General features: G+C 42.9%; 1 protein-coding gene across 2 annotated transcripts in view; it reads left to right on the top strand.

Annotated features, from left to right (window-relative positions):
• Positions 1-18932, top strand: part of VAV3 (vav guanine nucleotide exchange factor 3) — a 193820-nt gene that overhangs the window by 41747 nt on the left and 133141 nt on the right. For both annotated transcript variants that reach the window (XM_081195080.1, XM_081195081.1), the window contains exon 2: positions 4218-4334. In XM_081195080.1, coding sequence (XP_081051206.1) covers positions 4218-4334 — 117 coding nt within the window. The remainder of the gene's footprint in view (positions 1-4217; positions 4335-18932) is intronic.

Raw genomic sequence — 18932 nt, 5'->3', positions numbered from 1 at the left:
GTCTTGGATGCTTTAGCTGAGATTTCTGCACTGCAGAGGGTTGGGCTAGATGACCCTTGGGATCTCTTCCAACTCTATGATTCTATGATAAACAGAAAGGCCTGTGTTGGCTGATTTATTACCCCCCCCCCCAAGTGCAGGGCTTTGTTTGAAAGTGAGAGAATTCTGCATACAGGTTCATTTGTCCAGTGGATATGTCAGGAGGTGGCTTATCAATTTGTTCTTCTATTTAGTCCTCAACAAATGATAAAAAATACAAAGGGTGCAAAGTTATCTTTATTTAAAAGTGCAGTATTAATAGCACATCTGGTCTGTTAATCAGGCGAGGTTAACTGTTAAGAGAGACACCTTTTAATCTGTTTGAAAGATAAAATGGTTGACTATTGAGCCATTAAAAACTGAAACCAAATACGCTAAGTGTGCTTTTAGGCAACAGGGTGATTTCATCCTATTGTCAAGAGGCTTGTTACTTTAAAGGAATTACTTTTGTGCATGGTAACTAAAGATGTGTCCCTCTTTCCGATGGAAGAAAGATTGATGAATGGTGACAAATGGCTGGTTTCATGCTCCCGAAGGCAGTCTTAGGAGACGTGCAATGTCATTTCACAGTGTCTCCTGAATGTTGGATGTTGCAGAGAACAGTTAAATTCAACATTATACCCTGTAATTTCCCATTTAATTTACCATACAAACTTAAACATAAAATTAGCATCATGTGCAGTTAAAAGGAATTCCGCCATAAGATATTGTGGAAACTGTACGCAAATATGCCCACAAAAGTTACAAGCCCATAATTTTTGCTTATTGTCATCCCTTTGCTCCTCCCCATCACCACATAGCTATTTCCATAATATTCATGGGCTGAAAGGAGGCTGTAGGGAGAGGAGATGGAAACAACAACAGAGAAGAGCCAGAACTCTTCCAGTTTACTAGAACGTCCTTGCCTGATTTTCTTTCTTCTTCCTCCTCCTCCTCCTCCTCCTCCTCCTCCTCCTTCTTCTTCTTCATGGCTACAGCCTAGTAGGGTTGGGTGCATTTAAAAGTGAACCTACCTATTCCACACTTTCTAAAACAATACACATGGGGAAGCACAACCATCCTTAGAAATTCACCCTTCTCCGAATTTTGCAATGCAGCTCCCTTTGGCACAAGTAATGTGCATGGAAATACATATACTAGGGTAGAGAGCACATAATAAGAACATGTTAGTGAACATAACATGCGAAAAATGCCAAAATATTACGGTTTGCACTTGCAAAAATGTGTATATTAGGGGAAACTGCATACAAAATGTGTATCTTAGGAGAAATTTGCACTGTCATGCTGATGAATTTTCATGAGGACTTAAAAAAAAAAGGATCGTAAACTGATGTGGAAGTGTGGATAACTGAACTTAAGAATGGAAAAAATGAGAAACCAAAATGGATAAGATTCACCCATCCCTACTGCTGAGTAACTAATTTGCAAGCCTAAGGGTGGTATTCAGTCAAGTTTTACTCAGAGTAATACCCACTGATATTACTCAGCATGACTACATCAAGGTCATTGATTTCAGTAGGTCTACCCTTACTGAAACTTAGTTGAATATCACCCCTAGCATGTCACAGCAAGAATATATGACAGCTTTTAAGGGTGTACAGAGGAACAGAGCCGTCTTTCCCATAGAGCTTAGTGGTGTGTCGCACCAGGGCGCTGGCCTCTCAGGGGTGCCCCAGCAAATGGGGGAGCTGCGCGGCTTTGCCGGCAGCCTCCCCTTTCCCTGCACGCCCATCAGCTGCGCCCTGCCAACCATAAGGCTGGCGGGTGTTAAGCTTCCTCCCAAGCCTCTGGGAGGATCGCTCTCCTCCCAAGGAGGCTTGGGAGGGGCGCAACTTCGCTCCCAAGCCTCTGCAGGCATCGCTGTCCCGCAGCGGCATGGGGGAGAGTTGTGCCCCCCGGATGGCTGGCAGTGCGCAGCTACGGCCACCCCAACACTATCTGTGGTAATTTGGGGGTGCTGGGCGGATATTTGCACCTCAGTGCTTCATCTGCTAAAGACAGCCCGGCAGAGGAAAGACTTAAGCCACTGAGATTCTCTCTTCTTTACAGTTGGTTTACCTCATCACTTAAATTGCATGGGAAATATTCTAAGAAAGGGCTCTCCGTTGCCACATATAATGCTTTAGGGAAGCTCCATAATGACAGATGAGCTTTTCCCTTAAAAAAAAAAAGGACCTCTTGCCTGCCTGTACCAGTCATCTCCTCCAAAACTGTAAAATGAGTGCATGTCCTACAACAGCCTTCCCCATCCAGTTTCCTTCCAGATGTTTTGGATTATAGCTCCTATCATCCTTGACCACTGACCATGCTGGCTGGGGCTGATGGGAACTGGAGAACAAAAGGGGGAAACTCATTTGGGAAAGCTGTTCCATAAGAAGTTATATGATCCTTAGAGTATGTATGTATGTATGTATGTATGTATGTATCAAGAAATACAGGGTGAGTCTTTTAAAAGAGGCCCCGTGGAACATGTGTACTCTGTATCCATGGGGCCTCTTTTAAAGGACTCACCCTGTACAGTATAAACACTGCAGTTTACAACAATATAAAAACCATACAGAATTTCTCAGAATTGCTGCAAATTGCAGGTGTTCCTCATGGGTTGATGTGGACTGGGCTTCCTTCAAAGCAGGATGTTGAAATATCGGTAGCTCAGAGTAAAACATTTGTGCTTTAGAAGAGAGTTGTATAATTGTGGGGGTGTGGAGAGTTGTATTATTGTTTTAAAAGTGAATTTGGGAAGCATAAAGAATATTAATGGGTTTCTTCATTGCCTATTTTGTTCGATTGCATTTTTGTGTTTATGGGTAATCCCAACAGATAGTTTCTTCCCTTCACTTGGGCTGTTGGCAGGACTTCTAAGTATTCCTTGTGTGGGGAGTGATGTTGGTCAGCCACAGGAGTAATGGGACAATTTTTCCTATGTCACGTCCTTCCTGAATCAATGCCTCATGCGCTCACTTCCAAAAAAGAGCTGGGGGTAAGGAAACTGAGAAGGTCTGACCCAGATGTACTGTTACAGTGTAGGAGGCAGGAAACACAGCTGAAAGGTGCTTTGCCAATTCTTCATAATTTCTGTAGCTATTGGAAATATCCATTATTTGGAGCAGTAGCTTTGCTCAAAGCAAGCCAGGTGTCTTTGATTCACTTCTGAAGGTGAAAATGCATATTTTCCACATTAACCGTTGTGTACTAGTTTATTACTTCTACATAACTTACTGTAAACTCATAATTGCATAATTCCCAGGGGTGTTATTACAGTACATTCTGCTTATGCAATATGCATTTGTGGTGGTTTTTAAACTGTAAGTACAGTGCATGTATTTACAGAATCTGTTTAACTAGGGTTCTAATTAACTGTTTTGGTGTGTCTGTGTCTGTACGCAATCACAAAGTGCTTGTTTTCATATGTTGTATAATTAATTCTACTGCGGCAACGCCTTGTAAAATGCCAGAAGCATTTGGCTTGCTTACAGCTTTAAGACTTCTAGAGTTTAAAAAATGTTGTTCCTTAAAATCACCTTAAATAGGTTAACGGCATCCTGATCATTGTGCCAAGAATGTCAACACAGTTTAAGGCGAGAGGGCCAGCCTCAGGTGGCAAATTTTAATTTATTGCCTGAGGGCAGCAAATAAAATAGTCAGGCTAGTTTTATTACATTTCTACTACCAAGGATGAGTTACTTCAATATTCTGTTTCAGGCATCAGATTGCCTTGTGCCATCTCTGTACTGCACTTTTCATTATACATACTTTCTGTTGGTGGCTGTTCAAATTGGGACTAAAGGAACTAAACAGTAGTTCTTCAATTCAAAAGAATATCTAGAATCCACAAAGCTATGAAACTAGTTTTATGAAGCCAATGAGTTTTTGTGACTTTCCTCCTCTCTCTTGAAACAGCAGCCCGCCCTCTCATGAGAAACTGCTCTTGAAATTGAGGGAATTTCAAAGGCAGTTTTTCATATAACACAATGGATTGGGGAGAACCTCAGTTTTCTTCATTTATTTGTTTGACAAAATTGAGATGCCATGTGACTGCAAAAACAACAACCAATTATTCTACTATCCTTGTACAAGCCCCTTATGAAGGCTGTATACCCACTGATAAACTGTAATTGTATTGTACTTGTAGATTATTTGGTGACAAACTTAAGAGTGTTCTCTTTTTATTTCTTTAGTTTCTCTGTTTGAAGAATATAAGAACATTCCTTTTGGCCTGCTGTGAGACATTTGGGATGAAGAAAAGTGAACTTTTTGAAGCATTTGACCTGTTTGATGTCCGTGATTTTGGAAAGGTATTTACAATTTTACTCTCATCCAATTCTATGTATATTTAAAATCAATGCATAATTCAATTAGCAGCTTATGCTGTTGGATATTCTGGATGAAAATACGTGTTAGTTTTTTACTGGAAAAATGTCACCATGTATGGATCACATGGTGATTGTGCAATTGCAGGAAATTAGTAAATTAAAATTTCCCCATCTTTACATTTCCCTTGGTTGTGGTTTGATTGCTCCACATGGGGGCATGTTGATAAGGAAAATTAAGGGTGAATTTATACATGCTTACACTGAAGCAAGAAAAAAAAATACTGATGTTTGGCATGCCTTTATGTTTTTTGTATCATTACCTATGGGCAAAACAATACAGCTGCCCCAACTTGACATCTCCCTTCATTAGCATGAAACTGAATGAGGGCAAGTACCTCACCTTGAAACACCCCAGTTCTCTTGAGCTTCCAGTGCTCCTTCAAAAGAAGGAATCCATATATCCATAACATCACTTGTTCAAAGATGACCAAAACTTTCTAAAGACTGTACCAAGTGCCCACTGTGAAGCAATAATAATGATTTGGGCATGTGTAGGGGTGGTACCTCTGGTAGGGGACATTTCTGGGGTGGTTTGCCCAATTTGGTTGCCATCCTGCACTCAGCTCTCATCTGTGACTCATAGAAGCCGTCAGCATGCAGCAGCGGCCACACCTTGAGAAATGACTTTGTCTTGCTGGCTAAACCAGGTGAGGGTAGCCGGTGGGTCTCAAATCCTCATTGAGTTAGGGACTTCCCCTGCATGCAAAGGCAGCCTCCAGCAGATTTAGCGGACGAAATCAGTAGTAGGTTCAACAGTCAAGAAGATGGTTATTGCATGCGCTGCAGAGGAAAATGAGGGGCAGATGGGGCTCATTCACCTGGAAAGGTTGCCCATCTAGGAGAAGGAAAACTCTGACCCTCAATCTCCTCTCTTTTGTGGCTATACTCATAAGTGAGAAAGGCTCCAGGAGTAAATCCCAAGGAAAAAGCCATACCTGCTGCCTTGCGGGACATCTTTGGGAGAAGAAAAGGCTAAGGAGTAAACCCTATACAAATCCAGAGCTGTGTCCCTAAGGCGGTTGGGTGGCCTCTTGTATGCCTCCTTCTGCTCTGCTCTGCTTTGGATCACATCAGTGAGTCTGTGATGGGGGGTGGTCTTGTCATTGAGGCTGCCCAGGGCCTCCATACAGGCTTGTGCCCCGGACAGGTCACTTCAGTGCTGCTAAGGCAGCAAAAACAACGCGGGAGGCAGTAGTTATGTCTGCAAAGCAGTTAACTGTCTCTGCGGGCAGAGCAGGCACTGTGATTCTCCAGCAGTTTGACTTTGCCCCTGGGGGCGTACTCCATTGTCCCTTGAGACAGACGGATGCCAACAACAAGTGTTTGTTTGTAGGTTGGTGTTACGTTCATTGTGGATACAGTAGCCACTGGTGCAGCATTTTTAGCTGAATCCATCTTTTTAAACTTGTCTATTGTCACCTGCAGCCTATTTATCATCTTTCAAAGAAGCTTCTTAGTAATTACATGTTTGCTTTGAACAAAGGCCATAGGATAAGAATGTAATACCAACTGAACCTTGAATAATAACATTTTCAATACACAAGATTAGATTCATGTTGTTAGATTAACAGCGACTGCTGATCTAATTTTACAGGCAGCCACTGCTAAATTTGTCACACCTTTATAAGCATCACAGCCTGGAACACCACCACACTTTGCATATTTGTCATTTGCACAATACAGAACTGTGTTCTAGATAGATCTCATTTTTAGGGGGGGGGGAGCCTGAACTCTCTAATTGACTTTAAAAATTAGCAGGAAAAACATTACATGCTACCCTATTTCCCCAGTTACGGCAACAGAAAGGTGGAGGAGTTGTATTGCTGTTGCCAATGAGATAATTTGGTACAAATGTGATTTGTTTTCTGGACAGTCACCAGAAAGTGTCTCTTCACTTGCCAAATGCTGTGTTCATTTACTGTGCTGTAGTCTGCCTTGCACTGCTTTCTGATGTGTTGGTAAACAAATTGTAGTTGATTTTTCTCCCTTAATTTAAACTCACAGTGCAGCTGGCTGTGCTTGTTACAGAACAAATGAAACCTGCAACTTTTTATTTTTATTTTTGCAGTGTGTCCCTTCTCATAAAAAAGTGCTCCCATTTGGGGTTTAAGGCAGCCATTCTCAATCTGGTTTGTTTATTTCTGTGACACCTTAGACTTGCTTTAGAAACAGTGTTTAAAATTCTTTTCGAAACCTCCCTTGCCTGGGACTGATATCTGCAACTCCAGTGCATTCAGTAATATTTTCTCTCTGGCTAGGCACATGCTGTTGGAGAATGGAAGGAAAGCAGTGCGTCCTAATGTATCTGTGAAGTATTGACTAAATGTTAAAGGAGGCATTTTCCCCAAACCTCATGATTAAGGAAAAAATGGGGGGCAATGATTAATCAAAGACAAGGATTGGGATATGGGGTCTGAATCTGGTAAATAGAGGTGTTGGAAAGTAGCACATCCATGCAAAACATATCCATATTTTCCTGCCCTGCATAAAATGGACAATTTGCTTTTCTTTCTTCTGTCTGTTTCAAGGAAAGCTGTTAGCAGCTTTTTTGTAATGGGGGAACTCACTTGTGGTAAATAGCAGTAGCATTATATGATTCTGTGAAGTGCCATTCCCAGCTCACCCATAAATCCTAGTAGCAGATGGCAGGAGCAACTTGAATTGTCCTCTTTCCATTCCATATTGAGATGTGTGTGTGTTTTAAAAGAAGCAGCTGGAAATTAATTTTTTTGTAGCTTATTTGTACCTAATGATTTGAGTTTAATGACACAACCAATGCACTTTGCAACTATTTGTAAGAATTCTCTCTGTGTGTGGCCACATTTTACTCCTTGGTGAAAAATGCAGGGTTTGATACGAGCTGTTGGTTGTCTTTTGAGAAGGCACTGTGTTTGTGCAAAAGCAAATGTTGAATAAGTGGGGGAAAATTATTGGCAGCCTACAGAGATTTGTAAAATGATTATCTGGCTGCATATGACTCCCTTGCCTTATTGTATCTGAAGAAGTGTGCATGCACACGAAAGCTCTTACCAAGAACTAACTTAGTTGGTCTTTAAGGTGCTACTGGAAGGAATTTTTTTATTTTGCCTTATTAAGATATGCATCTTTCTTCTCTCTGCAGTTAATTTTTATTTTAGCTATTTCAGTATCTTGTGACACCTTAAAGAATGACATATTTATTATGGAATAAATTTTAGCATACTAGAGACCACTTTATCCTTTTCACAGTTGTCTCTGCTTGGACATGCTGGCTTGCATGGCACACCAAGCCAAACCTTGGATTACTATAGTGTGGCATAGAAGCAAAAAAGGACCAGACGAGAGCAAAATTGCTGTGAGCTCATCTCAGTGAGCGTGCAGAGTCATGTGGCTTCATTAAGCCAAGGTTTGGCTTAGCATGTTGTACAAACAAAGGCACTGAGAGGGGCCAGGGCCAACAGGGATATGACATCAAGCGTAGGGTCTAGGCTATCCTGCTACTTCCCTTCAGAGATCCTGCTCACATAAATAACAAAAGCAGCAGTGACATCTTTCAAATATTTATTTCTACGCTAATGATACTTACAACACTCATACTTTGTTGAACAGGAAACCCATATGTTTAGAAGCGAATATTATTTGAAGCATTTCACAAATGCTTGGACTCTGTGGACTTTTGCACAACGTTAGTCATAGCTGCCTCCTGTCCTGGAGGATTTGTGATCGGTTGTGTTGGCTTGTTGATCATGAAGGAAAGATTCCCCCCGGCCCCCGCTTCTCAAAATGCTGCCAAGGCAAAGTCTTTATTTGGGATTCTGTACCAGAGAGTCACTTTTCATTTGCTTAACTGTTTTCTTTCCTTATGAGTTGGCATACGGACATAATTCAGGTTGTGCTGGATTAATCTGAAGTGTCACGAACCTGAAGGGAACATTTTGAGCTGCATAAAAGGCTTCCAACCCCCCCCCCCGACGATTATTTTGATTGCTCCAAAGTATTGTTACAAATGTTGGCCAAGCCATGCCAGCCTTTTGCCAGGGAAATTTGCTTGGTAATGACCCAGGATGTCCAAGCAGTGTCTCTTTATGGTAACTTAATTGTTGGAGGATGGCTTGGAATGTGAAACCCACCAGAACTCAAGGGAGATTACTCAGTCTTTCCCTCCAGCTGGAAGGAAAGGGCAAGCGGAGGAAACATCAGAAGTGTTTTGGAATGGAGAAAAGGAGCAGGTTTTAGGGCTGTGAAAAAGAAGCAGCAGTTTTGAGACAGGTGCCGAGAGAGCAAGAACAAGGAAATGAAAGCTGGAAAGCACCATTTAGCAACAGAATCTCTTTGGAAAACTGATACAGAGCGGTAGATTTGCCTCTTGTAGGAATGCTTAATCTGTTTGCATTCACCTATGCCTGTTAGTAGTTCTGTCACATATTACAAAATTGCCATAAAGCTCCATTGATCTCTCCTGCAAAACAAAGCCAAATTGAGAAAAGTGTTGCTCTTGGAACTTTTTATCAGGAAGATGTATGTAGGAAGCCTCGGCCCAGTATACCTGAAGGAGCGCTCCCCCCTCCCGCATCGTTCAGCCCAGACTCTGAGGTCCAGCTCCGAGGGCCTTCTGGTGGTTCCTGCACTACAAGGAGCGAGGTTACAGGGAACCAGGCAGAGGGCCTTTTTGGTTGGAATGCCCTCCCACCAGATGTCAAGGAAATAAACAAGTACCTGACTTTTAGAAGACATCTGAAGGCAGCCCTGTTTAGGAAAGTTTTTAATGTTTGATCTTTTATTGTGTTTTTAATATCCTGTTGGAAGCCACCCAGAGTGGCTGGGGAGGCCCGGCCAGATGGGTGGGGTATAAATAAAAAGTTATTATTATTATTATTTATTATTGCCCTCACTCTGGATTGGCTTCATTTGTCCTCGGTGATGTAATCATATACCTGATGTGTAATTGACTGTGGTTACCCATATAGAAAATTCACTGAGTATGTGTGGTTTGGGTGTGTGATTGGTTGATTGATAGAGAGATTGAGGTGGTATGAGGTGGTGGAAGGTTGTAGTTGTTTTGTGAATGAATGGTGAGAGTGATGTTGTATGAAGAACGTGTTTTACTATCACTGGGAGTTCGTATCATGATTCTGAGTAGTCTCCCCCACCCTCGATCTTAGTTCTATGGATAGGTGCTTTTTTTAAAAAAAATGAATATAAATGTTGTGTATTTTTTGTTGGTTTTTTTTTGTTTTGTCTGAACTGCAAAGTATCTGAAATCGTGCTTATTGGGAGACTTCCGGGTTAGCGCCTCTGGCAATGGCGGATTTCCTCTGACCGGCAGGAATCCGCTTCGTGGAAATTAGGGTCTGGACCGCCACGGCGAGGCGGAGACCCACCAAAAACCACAGGCGGGAGAAGCCTGTGGACGTGGGATTCGGCTGGCACCTTTTGCGCCTCCCCTACTCGCGGGGAAACCCGGTTTCGGGGATCCGGAGCGATGTGGGGTGAGCGGCGCGGTGCTTCGAATTGACTGCTCTTTTCACGGAGCGAAGCCGCATTGCTGTTGCCGGAGAGCGCTGACTTTTTCCTGTGGACAATTGGACTTTAAACAACTACCCGTGAGTAGAACGGAAAATTGGACTATGAAACATCTTAATTTGGTACCGAAGCGGGAAGGTCTAAACAGGAAGTCCGCCTTCCGCTTTTGTAAATAGACTGAAGCAAAGACATTGCAAGCTATAGTCTGGAAAGTCGTTTGTAAAGGACTAAATTTCCATCAGCTAAAAATACCAAACCCCCCCTTGGAAGCAGGAGAAGAGGGGGGAAATCTTAGATTGTTTAAACCTGCAGGAGAGAGAGTAAAGAAAGATAAATTTCCACCGTCTTGAACCTGGGAACGGGGTGTCAGAGACTGACGCTTTGGGGAAGTTCATTGACTGTGAATAAAACGTTTTTTGACAGATAGTTAAAAAGAGAAACATATTGATTCCAATGTTTCCTTTTGCACTTAAAAGGAACAAAATATCTGAAAAACGAAAGTAATTTTGTTGCCGTATCTGCTTTCAAAAAGACGGATACAAACAGAAATTGTTTCCTCTAGAGGGAGCTTGTGAAACTGTTGCTGGAGTCGATCTGGGGAATTTTACAGCTGCAGAGATTAAAGATCGTGGGAAACAGACATTGACCTTGAACAAGAATGTGCCCACAAGAAGCCTTAGTGCTTGCTCTTTGCAAGACAATCGCTGTACTGGAACAGCTACATGAAAAGATGGATTTGATGACTGTTGCAGTTAGCAATTTTGGACAAACAGTGAATACCAACATAGAAACCACTCAGGAACCAACTCAGGAATTTGCTTTGACAGGGCAAGTTGTGCAGAAGGCAAAGGAGGAGGTTGTTGCTGAACCTCAAGTAATAGAAATGGAGAGAGCCGCAGCCTCGCAGGAACATAAGTTGCTGTTTCTGACGACTGAACCTGGAGAAAGTCAGATTTGGAAAGATGGAGTACTGTTTGGTTTGGAGATGGGAAGGTGGACAGATCCCCCTATGCAGGGATGTTTTGACTTTTGGGATCTGGTTTTGGGCCAGGGGGAGTTTGGAGTTGTGGGGGCCCTTAACCTTGGAGGGACTTTGAAACATGTCTTCAAATGTTTTTTGGATTTCAGTGCTGACTATGGAGAATGGGCTGATCTGTCGAGAAGGGATGATATTGCCAAGTTGGAGTCTCCCCGAGATCTACCCCTCAGTGAGAAAGGAAGGAAATTAAGAATAAGATCAGCAGAAGACAAAGTAAAGTACAGGTACAAACATGAAGAAGACCTGCAGAAGGGACATGGAAAAGACTTAAGAGCCTCAGATAGAAGGTCACCAGGTTGATGGACTAGATGGAAGGGATAGAAAGGACTGACAAAACCCGAGACCAGGAAGAAGAGACGATGGATGAAGATTGGAAGAAAGTTTTAAAAATTCATTTAGAGAATTATTGTAAAATTAATGAGTGTTAGAAAAGATGTTGGAATGAAACTATTTGGCTTTAGTAGAAATGCTATAAGGAATTATGTATAAATAAGTTTTAAGTTTTAAGCTTTAGGGCTTTTTATGGTAAGATAAGGTTAAAATAAATTAAGGTAATTTAATGACAGAATATATTGAAAGATGGAAAGGATTTGCTGAGATAATTAATAACTAGAATACAAAATAGGGAGGTGTGAGGAGGTCGATGAAACAAGTTAATGAAATATAAAGATTTGGGAATATTGGATTTGTTTTTAAATTTTTTGTCTGCTTTTGTTTTTGGTTTTGATGTATTGTGTGTTTTGTTTTTTCCTTTTCTTTTCCTTTTCTTTTTTATTGACTTGTATTGTTTAATTCCTTTTTTCTTGACTACTTTTTTTCTTTTTCCTGTTCTTTTTTCTTCTTTTTGTTCCTCTCTGTAATTTTAAATTCTCAATAATATCATTTTTAAAAAAGAAAGAAAAAGAAATCGTGCTTATTGTACTTTGAATACATATTTGAATTTTCTTTATTGTAAACTGCTTCAAAAATTATGTATAGTGGTCTGTAAATAGACTGAATAAATAAATTGGACTCTGAGTTGTACTCAGATATATACTCAAAGTGTTGGAATTAATCATCCTAAATTAGTCATGCCCGTTAATTTCAGTGAGTCTAATCTGAGTAGGAGCAGGGCTTTTTTTCAGTCAGATCTCAGTTCCGGCACCTCACTTGGGCACCATTGCCATACTAAGGGAATGAGGGAGGTGTTCATAGTGAGTTCCGGCTCCTCTTTTTCTAGAAAAATAGTACTGAGTCGGACTAATACTGATCACGATGTTCTGAGTGAGGAAAAATACACCATTGCAACAGTGGGAGATGGGAGAAAAACAGCGGCAGTAAACGAGATTAAAAAACATTCTGTCATAGTTTACAACTTCGATACTTGGTTGCAGGTCTGCCTTTCTCATTAGTTGAATCCCTGTATTGTCCCCCCCCCCGTCATTATTAATTGCAAATAATTTTAGGATGGGCAGCTTCAGCGCAGAAATAACAGTCTAAAAGATTTGGCCTACTCTCTTTTGAAATCCATTAAAGGCCTCAAATTTATCAAAGGAGGAGAGTTATTTCATGTACTTTTTATTGTTTCTGTTTGTCTTATTTAATTGGAAGTACAGTGGTGCCTCGCAAGACGAAAAGAATCCGTTCTGTGATTCTCTTCGTCTAGCGGTTTTTTCGTCTTGTGAAGCAAGCCCATTGACGGATTAGCGGATTAGCCCTATTAGCGGCTTTTAGCGGCTTATCTGCTTATCGGATCAGCTGATAAGCGGCTTAGTGGCTTAGAAAAAGGGGGGGGGAGGAAAAAACCCCCGCAGGAACTCGCAAGACATTTTCGTCTTGCGAAGCAAGCCCATAGGAGATTCGTTTTGCGAAGCACCTCCAAAACGGAAAACCCTTTCGTCTAGCGAGTTTTCCGTCTTGCGAGGCATTTGTCTTGCGGGGCACCACTGTAAGCCAGTGGCCATTTTGCAGGATAGGGATAGCCTGGATGGCACTCTCCAGATGTTCTAGAGTATAACTCCCAGCAGCCCTAGCCAGTCTGTGTTATGGTCAGGGATAATGGGAACTGGAGTCCCGCATCCCTGGTCCAGCACCTGGGACTTAACTGTCCCTGTTGTAATAGTATAGCCAGATGAAAATGCATATTCATTGTGGCAGTTCTTAATGAATCTGTTGATTGAACAAAAGCCCAGGAAAGGCAATAAAGCCTTACATTTTATTGCAACACACTTGCTTAGCAGATGCTCAGATTACTTTCCACGACATCACAAAAACAAAATTTATTTTTAAAAATGTTAAAAAGTACTTTGGTGACATAACTAATACGCAAATGGCAATTGGAAACTTTTCAGTATGCTTCTTAGTTGTTGTTCATTTCTCAGACAATAGATGCACAGCAAGCTCCAGCAAAAAGAAAAAGGGGAAAAAAGGAACATGTAAAGAAAGGTCATGAAGTATGCAATCATTTTAGCCACATGGTTGGTGCTGCGGAAATCCAGGCCAAGATGCAGCAGGACAGTGTGACCCAGCTGAGCTAGCAGATTGCAAACAGTGCTGGACTGACACCGGTCTCCAACAGATTCCATGAAGAACTGATCAGCAAAGAGAGATGCATGTTTTTCCCCTTCCTGAAATCTTGAGAGTCTTCTTGTTTTTTGGCCTCTCTTACCGATTCAAAATTTCAGATACAAATCTGTTTTAAAGATACAGACTTTAGCAGAGCTGAAAGCAGCAGGCACATCAACAAGCTTTGCTAGTCTTCAAAGAGCTATCATTTTCCATCAAGCAACTGCATTTACAGCACCAAAGTGAGCTCTCTGGAGCACAAGCTAGGGCAGTGTGTATGGAAGTTGGAAGTGCTGGGTTGTCCATTCAACAGAGCAACCAGCAACAAATTTGAGTTATCCTCTCTGACCCTCCTCTGGCCAGTTGTTGTTTCTTTTCCTTCACCCACAACCTGTTACAGTGAGGATGTGACATATTCCTTCACATTGGAATTGTCACCAAACATCAAAAGCCCTTAAGCAAATGCAATCAACTATCAAAATGACGAACACCTGAGGCTTTTTAGTGCCAATTGTGTATTTCATTACATCAAGCAAAAAAGATTCAAATCATGCTTTGTTTGACTGCAACATTTTTTGTAATGTTAATTTAGACCAGGTGTGCACTTAAGCTAAATTTGTTCACCAGATCAGCAGAGGCTGCTCTGCCTATCTCCTTGCTTGCAACCAGTCTAGGCTGGCAGGCTTTCCTCCATAGTTTGAGTGTTGCCTTTTTAGAACTCAAGAGAGATAAAGATGTGAACCAAAGCAGCATGAGTTGGCTCTACTTATCATTGTACCTTGCACCAGCAGCTATTTGCTCTGTTTCCATCTCCTGTTATTCTCCCTACCTTGCACCCGACCAGCCCTAATCAGCACCAGTTTCTATTGCATCAGATGAATGGTTGGGAACTCAGTGCTTGTATGTGTGCCTCACCTTCTAAAACTCCAGTGCATGAGTTATTTAACACCTCAGAAGGGTGAAAACACTTTGTAATTTGTGATGCACAAAAACACAGCAGCAGAACTCTGCTGGAGTGTGTTATGTTCAGGAGGAAATCAACATCAGATAACTAGTCCTGTTCATTGTAATCCATTCTTTCACCAGATTCTGAAAATTACTTCGGGGTGTGTGTAATAATGGTTGTCTCTGCTATTAAAGAAGAGGCCTAAAAAAAGAAAGAAAAAAACCTCAAATGTAGGTCGCTATTGAAATGGGAACTTAACATCCTTCTGGGAAGAAATATGCACTCATAGGACAGTATCAATCTATTGTGTAAATAGCATGGCGTCATTAAGATAGCCAGGCTGCCACTTATTTTGGTGGAACATTGTATCTGTACACAGAAGCACTGTGCTACTCAGAGTCTGAGAAACCAAGTCTCCGTATGTGTGCCTGTGTATGTGTGTGTGAGGTTTCACTCCTTGGAAACGCTGCCCCTAAGTTCAGTGCTTCCCTTCCCCTTGGGATTGAATGGCATCCATTAATGTAAGGGAGCATACTTGAGAAGGGGTACTTTTTCTCCAAAGCTTGTAAACTTTTATTAGTAAGCATTAATAATACATTAGTAAATGTAAGGCCTCAGCTGTAGATCATAACTATTATTACTTCTAACGCAGACTTTCCCAACCTGGTGCAATTTAGATGTTTGGGACTGCAGCTTTCATCAGTCCCAGCTAGCATGGCCACTGCTTAAGGGGAGAAGAAAGTTGTGGTCCAAACAACTTTTTGTAGGGCGCCAGGTTGCTTAATACTGTTCTTACATCTCAGCTGTACATCTTTTATCTTTAGGACAGAGGCATACTTTCACCCTGTTAAACTTCTTATGGGTGTCCCCAGAAATCAATTATGGAAGCACATTTTATTTTAATTAGGGGGCCTATTTTGGTTTGCAATGAATTTTTTTGTTTCTTTGCCCCTTCCATCCAACTCGCCTTCTTTTTCTCTGCTTATGGTATCGGTGTGACGACTGTTGATGAGCAGCACACAATAGTGCATTTTTGCTTTAAGATCTGTAGAAAAGAATAAATATTTGATGAATTAGGCCCCTTCTTTAAAGGTTTCAAAGCTGATTCATTATTCACCTACCTGGCATGCTGTGCTGAGAGCCAAGTTATGATGGTTCTCATAACCTGAGGATCACTATGTTCTAGCAAGTCACTGGATTTTGCTTTATATGGACTTTGTTCCCTGTTGGCCTGTTCTCCAGTGTCATTAATTAGACTGTTGGGTGGCCTCTTTGAAGAGCCTCATTATGCTGTCAGTGCTTCTGACTCAAGTACAAAATTTAAAAGATGGATGTTGTCAGAGAGAGACTTCTCCCTGACCTTGAAGTTTCTGCTGCTTCCTGACAGTGTAGACAAACATCTAGGTTAAGTATTTTTAAGGCTTGTGTTTGCTCATTCTATTCCTAGATGTGTCTCCTTGCAAATGTAACGTTCCATTCCTATCTTAAATGCAAGTGATAGATCTCCTCACCTTCCTTTTTAGTTCTGCTCTCTGTAATTGTTCTGACTGCTGTGAAAAATCACACAGAATTCTGACTGACTGAGGTGGGTGATATAAAAGGGAAAGCAGGAAGGGGAAATGGAACAGAGTGGCTGGAACTCTGAACAGAAGCAGTCTGCACTGCTGATCCCTATGTATAAGTATCATGCTTGTGATACTTGTCTCCTAATTCTCCCAAACAAAGATGTGTGCATCTAAGAAGGAAAAGGAGCATGCTGTACTGTTTTTCCTCTTTAATTTCATGCCCCAATTTGCGTGAGCTTGCCATGCTCTGAAGCATCTAGATGAGGGTGCTCTGATGTATAAATAGATCTTAATGGATGATGTGGTTTACCTCTGAGGATGTTCATTTTTTTCTCCCAAGTACTCCTGGCATCTACAGTGCATAGGCGCCGACTCCATGGGGCTTGAGGGGGCCCGAGCCCCCTCAAAAATTCGTTTGGGGGGGCTCAGCCCCCCCAATAATCTCGGGCGGCGGTGGGCGCGTCCGCGGCTTTTATAGGGCGCCCGGCGCGCACCAGCTCGATAACGGGCACCGGCGCGGCGGGGGGCGCCGGGCCGGGGGAGGGGGGCGGCCGGCCTGTCTCCTTGGCAACCCCATTGAGCAGCGCCGGCTCCCCCGGGAGGGCCATCCCCCCGCGCCGCCGATCGCCAACACCGCCGACGCTGTGGCTGCCCGAGCCCGAGCCTGAGCCTGAGCCCGACCCGAAGCCCGAGCCCGAGCCCGAGCCTGAGCCCGAGCCCGTCAGTCAGTCAGTCAGTCAGGAAGGAAGGAAGGAAGGAGAAATGGGGAGGGAGACGAGGGAGGAAAATTGCACGCAGGGTGAAGAAAGGAGAAGGGCGAACGAGACGAGCTTCCAACCCAAAAAAGGGCTGGAAGACTGGGAGGATGCAGGATTGGGAAAGAAAGCGACGCCTTCCCCACCCGCGACGTCGCCCGCTTGTCATTGGCAGCGCAGCGGGCGCCCAGAGGGGCTGGGCACCGGCGCAGGGCCGCTCCGCAGCCGCGGAGGACAGCTGCGCGGCTAGCAAGGTGCGCCGCGTAGAGCGCGGCCCTTGTGTGGCCCGGTGGCCAGGCAAGCTTGGGCGGGGACCCCCATGCAAATCTAAGACGGGAGAAGAGGGCAGAGCAAAGGGGGTCCTTTCCCCAACCTCCGGCTCTGAGACTTCCCTGCGCCCCAGAAAAGCGAAAGGATTTTCTCTTCTTTTTTTTTTATAAATATTTTATTAAGTTTTCAAATACAAAGTTAGAAACATACACTGAAGAAAAAAGTAAAAGAACAAGAAAAAGAAAAAAAGAAAAAGAAGAAAAGAAAACCAACCATTCAACACATTTTTTATATAACTAACTGGACTTCCTCGCATCTCCCTTACCCTGCATTCTTTATAATAAAGATATCAGCAAATTATTACCTTGTTTCGTACCTTATTTTGTACTTTTCAAATACTATACCTCTAAATTTAACATACTTTTCATCAGTTACTTATATCTTAAATTAAACATAGTATACCTTAGATTTTGACCTTTTCTTACTTAAAATATAATTTCCTGTTTCCCAAATCTAATTGCTGAAGCTATAGTTTCCGAATCGTGTAAATTTTTAACATTCATACAACTTATATTGTTTTTGTAAATAGTCCTTAAATTTTTCCCAGTCCTCTTCCGTTGTTTCTTCTCCCAAATCTCGGATTCTGCCAGTCATTTCAGCCAGTTCCATGTAGTCCATCAATTGTGTCTGCCACTCTTCCAGTGTGGGCAAATCTTGTGTCTTCCAATATTTTGCGATAAGTATTCTTGTTGCTGTAGTTGCATACATAAAGAAAGTTCTATCCTTCTTTAACACTTTCTGGCCAACAATGCCCAAGAGGAAGGCCTCTGGTTTCTTGGGAAAGGTATACTTAAATACCTTTTTTAACTCATTATAGATCATTTCCCAGAAGGCCTTCACTTTTGGACAAGTCCACCAGAGGTGAAAGAATGTCCCTTCAGCCTCCTTACATTTCCAACATTTATTATCAGACAGGTGATATATTTTTGCAAGCTTGACTGGGGTCATGTACCACCTATAAATCATTTTCATAATATTTTCCTTCAAGGCATTACATGCCGTGAATTTCATTCCGGTGGTCCATAACCTTTCCCAGTCCTCAAACATGATGTTATACCCAATATCCTGAGCCCATTTTATCATGGCTGATTTGACTGTCTCATCCTGAGTGATTTTCTCTTCAACCTGCCCTCCATCCTCTTGCAGAAAACTCTTTGCCTGCCCTGCCCGTATCTCGTTTTTGCTTTTTAATTCCACACACGCACCCTTCGGACTTCGTGGCAATCGGGCGCGCGGGTGCGTTTCCTAAGAGAGTGAGGACCCCTGCCTCCTCCCCACCTGCTCCCTCGCCAGCCAGCCAGCCGCGCGCCCTAGCCGGAGAGCCCCGGCCGTCCCCGTCGCGCAATCGGCTGGATCTCCCTTCAGCAGGCCGTGCTCACAACTCGGCCCAGGGACCCCCAGCAGCGGATCTCCGGCTCAGCTGAAGAATCCGGCAACAAGCCCCCTCCTCCCCAATCGCTCCGCCGAAATACGCTCCAAAACCCCCCAGATAGGCCGCCGGCCGCCAAGTCTCGTGGCGCCCTGAGCGAGGGTCTCTCCCCAACACCGCCACCTCGAACTGCGTTCTCCCGGCTACCCGAGCGAACCAGCGGCAGGACCCCGGTATGGGCCCCCCCAATATTTTTTATAAGTCGGCGCCCCTGCTACAGTGTCATTGCTCTGGAGCAAAAGGGTAATGAGTCTCATCTGTGAGTGTGCTTCCTTTGTACCGCAGAGCTGAAGAGGAGGTTTCTCTTGGGCTTGCTTAGCAGCATTTAGCGAAAGAGGCCCAGAGATTCCTACAAAAACAATTTCTGGGGGAGGAGGGGTTCAGTCCTCTGTAAAATTAGATTAGTAGCT

This window comes from Podarcis bocagei (genome assembly GCF_964188305.1).
Source record: "Podarcis bocagei genome assembly, chromosome: 5".
Lineage (NCBI taxonomy): Eukaryota > Metazoa > Chordata > Lepidosauria > Squamata > Lacertidae > Podarcis > Podarcis bocagei.
The sequence above is the reverse complement of the archived record's forward strand: the minus strand, read 5'-3'. Positions and strand labels throughout refer to the sequence as shown.